This window comes from Dioscorea cayenensis, chromosome 5 (assembly GCF_009730915.1).
Source record: "Dioscorea cayenensis subsp. rotundata cultivar TDr96_F1 chromosome 5, TDr96_F1_v2_PseudoChromosome.rev07_lg8_w22 25.fasta, whole genome shotgun sequence".
Taxonomy (NCBI): Eukaryota; Viridiplantae; Streptophyta; class Magnoliopsida; order Dioscoreales; family Dioscoreaceae; genus Dioscorea; species Dioscorea cayenensis.
The window spans coordinates 16424405-16432171 of NC_052475.1; the positions used below are offsets into that span (position 1 = coordinate 16424405).

The 7767-nt window shown below is 39.8% G+C and overlaps 1 protein-coding gene across 1 annotated transcript; it reads right to left on the reverse strand.

Moving 5' to 3' along the window:
* Window positions 1-1470: 1470 nt before the first annotated feature.
* Window positions 1471-2558, reverse strand: LOC120260036. The gene is made up of 3 exons (XM_039267481.1): window positions 2230-2558; window positions 1689-2028; window positions 1471-1584 (listed from the first exon to the last, which is right to left on the reverse strand). Exons 1-3 carry the CDS (start codon window positions 2556-2558, stop codon window positions 1471-1473), a joined length of 783 nt encoding a protein of 260 aa, XP_039123415.1.
* Between the last annotated feature and the right edge of the window lie 5209 nt (window positions 2559-7767).

A 7767-nucleotide genomic window follows, 5' to 3' on the forward strand; every position in this document is an offset into this window, starting at 1 on the left:
CAAAGAATAATCATAATTAATTTTCATAAAATTTATATAAATTAAATTCAAAATAATAAAATTTTAAATACAAGAGTTCATGGGATTACTTACTTGGTGATCTTTCTAAATTCAAAAGAAATCCAAGATTATTGCTCAAGGTGGTCCTATAATCCAAGGAAAAACCAACCAAATAGACATGAATACTTGGAAGAGTTCAAGCACAAAGGCTAATGATAAAGCTAGTCTAAAATACCAACATTCTACAACAAAGCATGGTCTTTCTAATCACAAATTTAGAACTCAAGGATTCAAAGGAAGCAACAAAAGCAAAGCATCAAGAGCTATAATTAATTGAACAAAACTCATGCTCTACCAACATAGTGGTTTACTATGCCAATACATATATAATTTCTCATTATCATAACCAGGATGCATGCCACTTAAGCACTATTATAATGCACACATATTAAATAAATATAATCTATATATATAAGGGTAGGTGTATGCATGTAAAACCCATACACCAATGCATGGATCATGCAAGCTAACATTCAAGGGTGTAAACATATGGTTTCATGCAAATGAGAACATGGTTTCCTGCACAATAAATAGCCATGGTCTCATGCATGCAAATATATATATATATATATATATATATATATATATAGCTCCATGCAAGGATAAGCCAAAAACAAATCAAAAGGGTGAAGCTCTACAAGCAAACATCATCATCAAAGACAACCATGGGCACATGAGAGTATAAACTCACCCACTAAATCACATGCAACTAGATCAAGGTGGCATAAAAAGGTTTCAAGTTCCATGGAATAGGAAAAAGACAACAAGCTAAAAGGATCTCAAGGGTTGCATGAGTATAAGCACAAGCAACTAGGAGCTTCAAAACATGCATCTCACTAGAAAATAACCTATAACCATGCTTACGATTTCAAATACAACAAGCTTCTTCCAAAACCCTAGCATCAAGCCCTACCACCAACAAGAGAGCAAGACACCTACCTAGACTTCGGGAGACCACCAGAGGTTCGTTGATCTCCTTAGCCTCGACTCCGGCCATCAAGATCTCCGATAGAAGTATGAGCTCCGGCGATGGTATTAAAGGAGAGAGATGGAAGAATGGAGGAGGAAGATGATCATGGGGTGTAAAGGCTCAGCCAAGAGGAAGACAATGATGGCATGGGCGTCCAGGAATCCCTCCGGAATTTTCTCTCTCCACAAAGCTCTCCTAGCAAGGTAACAAGAAGAAGAAGAAGGGGTTAAGGGAAAAAGCAAATAGGTTTAGCAACTTAACTAGGTTTTTAATCAAAAGGGGGATAGGTCCACAAATGTTGGCGAGGTCCACAATCCTTCCATCTTTAAAAGAGTTTAGTCCTCTAAACTCGCACTTGGCCTGAGTAACAGAAAAGGATACTTCTCCCTTATTTTAGACTCTAGTTCCCAAGTTGCCTCAAGCTCAGAATGATTCTTCAACTAAACTTTGACATGAGGAATGACCCGCTTCCTCAACTCTTGCTTCTTGAAGTCTACAATCTTTACTGGTTGCTCTTCGTAAGACAAATCACTGTTTAGCTCAAATCCTAAGAACTGGATCACATGATTAGGATTGGAAACATATTTCCTCAGCATGGAGACATGGAACACATTATGTACTCGAGAGAGAGTAGGTGGAAGGCAAGCCGATAAGCCACCTCACTAATGCACTCCAAGATTTTGAAAGGGCCAATGAAACGAGGACTAAGTTTACCTTTAACACCAAAATGGACAATTCCTTTAGTAGGAGCAACTTTCAAGAACACGTGTTCCCCCACATGGAATTCCAAGTTCCTCCTTCTATTATCTGCATAACTCTTTTGTCGGCTATGAGTTGCTTGTAATCGATCTTTAATTTGGCAAACGTTCTCAACTGTTATCAGCATAATCTCTGGGCCTAGAAGTTTGCTTTCTTCCATGTCATCCCAACAGATAGGTGACCTGCACCATCTTCCGTACAAAGCCTCATAAGGAGCCATTTGGATGCTTGCCTGGTAACTATTGTTATAGGAAAATTCTATCAGGGGTAGATGCTGATCCCAAGCACCCCCAAAATCTATCATACATGCTCACAACATGTCACCCAGGATTTGGATAGTTCTTTCTGATTGCCCATGAATTTGAGGATGAAAAGCCGTACTGAAAGTGAGTTTCGTCCCTAAAGCTTTATATAGGCTCCTCCAAAAATGAGCTACAAACCGGGAGTCCTGATCAGAGATGATGGTGACTGGAACACCATGAAGCTTCACAATCTGGTCAATATACAGCTCAACAAGTTTTTCCAAAGACAAACTTGTCTTGACAGCTAAAAAGTGAGCAGATTTAGTTAATCTATCAACCACTACCCACACACTATCAAAACCTTTATTGGTCTTAGGGAAACTGGACACAAAATCCATCGCTATGTTCTCCCATTTCCACTCAGGATTAAGAAGAGGATGGAGAAGTCCTCCAGGTCTCTGATGCTCCACCTTTACTTGTTGACAAGTCAAACATTGAGCCACGAATTGTGCAATCTCCAGTTTCATGTTGTTTTACCAAAAGTTGCGCTTCAAGTCCTTGTACATTTTTGTATTACCATGATGCACTGAGTAACTGAAGAATTGGGCTTTTTCCAAAATCTCCTTCTTTAAATCTAGAACATTCTATACACAAATATTGGCGGGGTCCACAAGTGGTTACAAATGAGAGAAATGAATTGATCCCGACTTGTACAGTTACAGGCTGGAGTGTCTACTGATAAGTGCTTGTGTGATAAGAATACGAAGTGCTCTTCCTTATGATGAGCATTACTTTTATCGGATTTTAATGCTAATATGTGTGTGTTTATGTTACTTTCATGCATATATGGTTGTGAAGCTGAATCGTAGAGAATGAAGCCAATGTAGATCGTGAGTGCACCATTTGGAGAAAATCTTGAGAAGGTTCAAACGTGAAGACATAAGTCGGGCTCAAGATGCTAGAATGTGTGCCAACCTCCTTGTATTCAAGCTAGCACAATGATTTGGAGGGGCATAGAGGCAGTCACATCCTAAGTATTCTGGCTTGTGCATATGTAACAAGATCTCCACCAACGCGGCCGTTCATTGAAGAAGCAAATCGATCTATGATGTAAACGTGTGCCCATTTACGTTACCTCGATGAAAGCATGGTTTAGGGAGTGTTTCGGACCGGTGTTGTAGCAGTTACTGTTCATAACCGGCCGAAGAAGGAGTTATCCAGAGAAGCCACACGAGCATGTGGAAACTCCACACGGCCGTACATTAATTTCACACAGGCCGTGTGAAATATTCACATGGGCGTGTGGATTCCCAATACCAGCCCTATTTAAAGCCAATTTCAGCCCCGATTTCAGGATCCTTTTCTCCATCTTTTCCCCAACTTGATAGAGGGTGGTGGCTAGGGTTTTAAGAGGTATTGGCTAGGGATTGGGAGAGGTTCTACGGCTCTGACATCATGCTCCGTTTGGAAAAAGATTAGTGGGAGAGCTTTTGTCGGCACTGATTCCGGCGAGGTGTTTCCTAGGATGGACAAAGGGACCTTTGGACGAGTAGAGGACTCTCTACAAGATCATCGTCACGGCTATCGAGAAGGTTTTCTATGGATTCATTGCTTTTACATTAGATTTCATTGATTGTACTTAGCTCCATGGAGAGCTAAACCCCCTAGTGGGTACTTGGATTATGAACCCTAGGATGTATTAGTTTCATTGAACCTTGTTATTATGTTTTCATTAATTGATATTTTTATTGAGTTCCAATCTTGAATGCATTGATTGTATGAATACTCCCTTATACTAACACTAGGGTTAAGAGTTCTTATTGGTAACCCTTGTGAGTGAGTGACACACCACGAGAGTTAGACAAAGCTAGATTGGAAAGGGTTGAGAGGGTGAGTCGAGAGGTAGCGGAGCGTCCCCTTTCCCCTCTGATGTGATTTATTCTACCTCCAATTCCTCGAGTTCTTTGCGGTCATAATAGAGTGAATGGGCTAAGGGATGACCTTCCACTGGGGCTTAGTTGCGAGTGCAATGGAGTGACGCGTTGAAGTGATTTTAGCATCTAGGGCTTAATTGTGGCTAGGGACCTTCCACCTAGACCAAAGGGTTAAGTCTACATATAGGAAGAGGATTTATCACTTGGAATCCCTAGAATTCATTGCAATTCTATACGAGTGCGAGGTTTAGAGATTGTTCAATTTCTCCTCCGGGACATGTATAGGGTTAGGCATGGTTGACCTTAGATTTGGGACCATGTATTAAAGGATCTCCACGACTCATTAATGCATTATTTAGGAAGCATAATAAAGGGTTTTTTGCACTTGAAATGATTGTCCTAGGTGGATCAATATCCAAGCACTCCATTTATATCGATTGCCTTACCTCATTTTTACTTGTGCTTTCTCTCTTGTCTCTTTTACTTTTGTTTGCATTACATCTTACCACACAAATCACTATTCATATTTCGCTTAGTTAAGAAACAACATAAGTATTTTTACTCCCTATTCCCTGTGGATACGATACCCACTCATCTGGGATTTTATTACTCGACAAACCCATGCACTTGCAGGACATACGTAAGGGGCGTTGTCATCTACATTGATTACAGGTGATTGAATGATGCCACACTTAAGGATCACTTTCCCATTCCATTTATTGATCAAATTTTGGAAATTCTTTCTGGGCACATGTTCTACAGCTTTTTGAATGGATTATTAGGATATTTTCATATTCCTATTGATCCTGGAGACTAAGAGAAGATGACCTTCACTAGCCCATTTCGATGGATGCCATTTGGGTTGTGCAATGCCCCTACCGCTTTCCAACATTGTATGACAGTTATAGTCGACAATCTTATGGAAGATATTATAGAGGTGTTCATGGATGCTTTTTTTTTTTTGTCTTTAGAGATTCTTTCAAACATTGTCTATAAAACTTGATGAAGGTTTTAAAGAGTTGTGAGGAAACGAACTTGGTCCTGAATTGGGAGAAATACCACTTTATGGTTTATGAAGGAATAATGTTGGGACATAAAATATCCCAACAAGCTTCCACCTCCTTCTTCGGTCAAAACCATCAGGAGTTTCCTGGGACATGCAGGATTCTACCAGTGTTTCATTAAAGATTTCTCAAAGATCACTAGGCCACTTACCAAGCTCCTTGAGAAGATGTACCGTTTGAATTTTCCACGGAATGCTTATTGGCATTTGAAGCACTCAAGGAGAAATTGGTAAATGCCTTAATTGTTATAGCTCATGATTGGAATCTTCCATTCAAGATTATGTGTAACATTAGTGACCATGCGGTTGAGGCTATTTTGGGGGAAAGAAGGGACAAGCACTTTCAACATATATACTATGCTAGTAAAACCTTGAATGATGCATAAGAGAATTACACCACCACTAAAATGAGTTATTAGCTATTGTGTTTGCATTCAAAAAATTTTGTCCCTATCTTATTTTGTCAAAAGTGGTAGCTTTCACAGATCATTCTACACTCCGATATAGAGGGGGGCACTATGTTTTTATAATAGTTGCTAAAAACAAGTAAAGTAAATAACTTGACACTAAATGCAAAATAGTGGGATGTTAAGGGGTATGTAAAGATTAAAAAGAAAATGAAAAATAATTTGATATTCTTTTTAAAAATATGTTTTTAAATTTTTGGTTTTCTTAATTTATCAGAAAAAAAGGCTTAGTGAAATGGTCATGTTTGATGGTGAAAAGGTCTTTGGTTCGAACCTTGGTGGTTGTATATTCATTGTTTTGTTTTTTTTTTAAAATAAAAAAACTGGTCCAATACTGCGAGTCAACCCATCAGGCCGCTGGGTTGGGATATCCCCAACCCGTAACATGGCCCACTACAGTGCAGGGATGGTTACGGGTGACAGGCCCGGCCCATCGGGTCAGCTGAACCGGCGGGTTTGGGCGGGCCGATTCTTGGCCGGGCCCTCTACAAGCTTCTACAATGGGATTTGAAGGGAGATGTTGCCGAATCTCGCCTCTTCCTTCGATTTCCACGCCTAAGAATGTCTTCTTGAGTTTTATTTACCCTAGTTTTGGAAGATGGAGAAGGATGGTGGGAGGTAGGAGAAGAAGATATGTTAAAAAGCCCTAAAAACCCTCTTTAAAGACCTTCTCAAGTTAGCTTCACCGCCTCATTCATGGCCGTGAAAGAACCCGTAAGAGCCTCAGGATTTTGCCAAAAATTCTGTAAAGTAACTGCACATTCTTCACCCTGTTCACGGGTATCTTCACGGACGTTAGCAAACCTATCAATATAACACGAGACTTTGCTATTTCCTAACTCCTTCATGCTACAGTAGCTGCTACTGTGCTACTACTGTATCGGGCTCTAAAATGACGATTTTCGGTGTCATTTTCTTTCTCATTTGAGGTTTTCAAGCTCACCTGGGCATCCTCGAGACCTGTAATAGGAATAAGACCAATTAAACCATAAAATAGCAACAAACCAACGATTTATACATGAATAGTATGATAATTTAAACTTATAAAATACACACATTTAGGCGTTTATCACATGACATCGTACTCAAAGCTCCACGTCAACCTACCGGTCCACTGAGCCTAGATCAGGTGAGTCCTATGTTTGTGGGACTTCAAAGGTGTCTGTCTTAGGATGCCTGGCATTCTGCTATCTCCACGCCATCCCATCGCCGATGTTAACCAGGTGAGGAGACAACAAGGGGGTCATGAACCTCCGTGACTTGTATTTTCTATGGAGCATGGTAGCACAGGAGCTGATTTACATCGGTCACATACTACCCTTCTAGTTGAGACATAGTCTCAAGACCTCCGCCTGGCGACCACATACCTTGGTCCTTACATCACCAGTCTTGCAGAGAGACTTGGTCTGATCGATCGCTGCACAGGTATGCGTTATATAGGGGGACATGCAGCTGCTCAGAGTCACCATGCTCCACACCATGCATATGATTGAGCGGCGGATTACACTTTATATACCACTTTTGTATTTTTATATTTTACTACATTGTACATTTTATCAGAGCAAAGAACACTTACTCAACTGCTTTTGTACTTTCTAATATTAGTGGATTTTATTTTATAGTATTATATAGTTTTGTTTATTGTGAATTTAACTACTCCAATTGTGTCTCGTCAGGGTTTGAGGTGATCGGGTGTTGTTCTGGCCCGCACAATTTGTTACTTGGACAAGGGTAACTTCATCACCCTAGTCGGCCAAACTAAGAAGTCAAGGGAGTACTAGTGACCATTCACTCTTTAATTCCTTTTCTTACTATATATCACTACTCTTGTGCATGCATGCATCATTGGGGACAATGTATATCTTTAAGTGTTGGGAGGGAGTGTATGTTTGTTTTTCCTTGTCCTACATACTATACTATACTATACTATATTATAATATTGTGTGATATTTTTTTTTGGTACTTGTATCTTATACACATGCTAGTGTTGATCTTTGAATTCATTACACTTACTTGTGGAGTTTCTTTGGTATAGGGACATGATATGCTAGACTAGCAATTCTTTAAATCCCTCTAGAGAGTCTGACTACTCTACGAGTCTCTATAATACCTTGTGTTCCTCTTGACTTCACCTTGCACCTTATGTTTGTCTAGTGAGTGATGTTTTATAATGTGGGGTATGATTAGTACTTACTTTATTTCTCTAAGTTAAGACATATGCATAGCAGAAAGAGCTACCTCCTTTGTAGTGCATATATAGTCACTCCCAATA

What these genes read in the sequence shown, in the direction of transcription:
- LOC120260036 (XM_039267481.1), bottom strand. Translation starts at nt 2,558, where the DNA reads ATGAAACTGGAGATTGCACAATTCGTGGCTCAATGTTTGACTTGTCAA. An exon ending in ATCTCTGATCAGGACTCCCG is followed by an intron (nt 2,029 to 2,229) that starts GTTTGTAGCTCA and finishes CTATAACAATAG; the next exon opens with TTACCAGGCAAGCATCCAAA. An exon ending in TCTTGGAGTGCATTAGTGAG is followed by an intron (nt 1,585 to 1,688) that starts GTGGCTTATCGG and finishes CATGTGATCCAG; the next exon opens with TTCTTAGGATTTGAGCTAAA.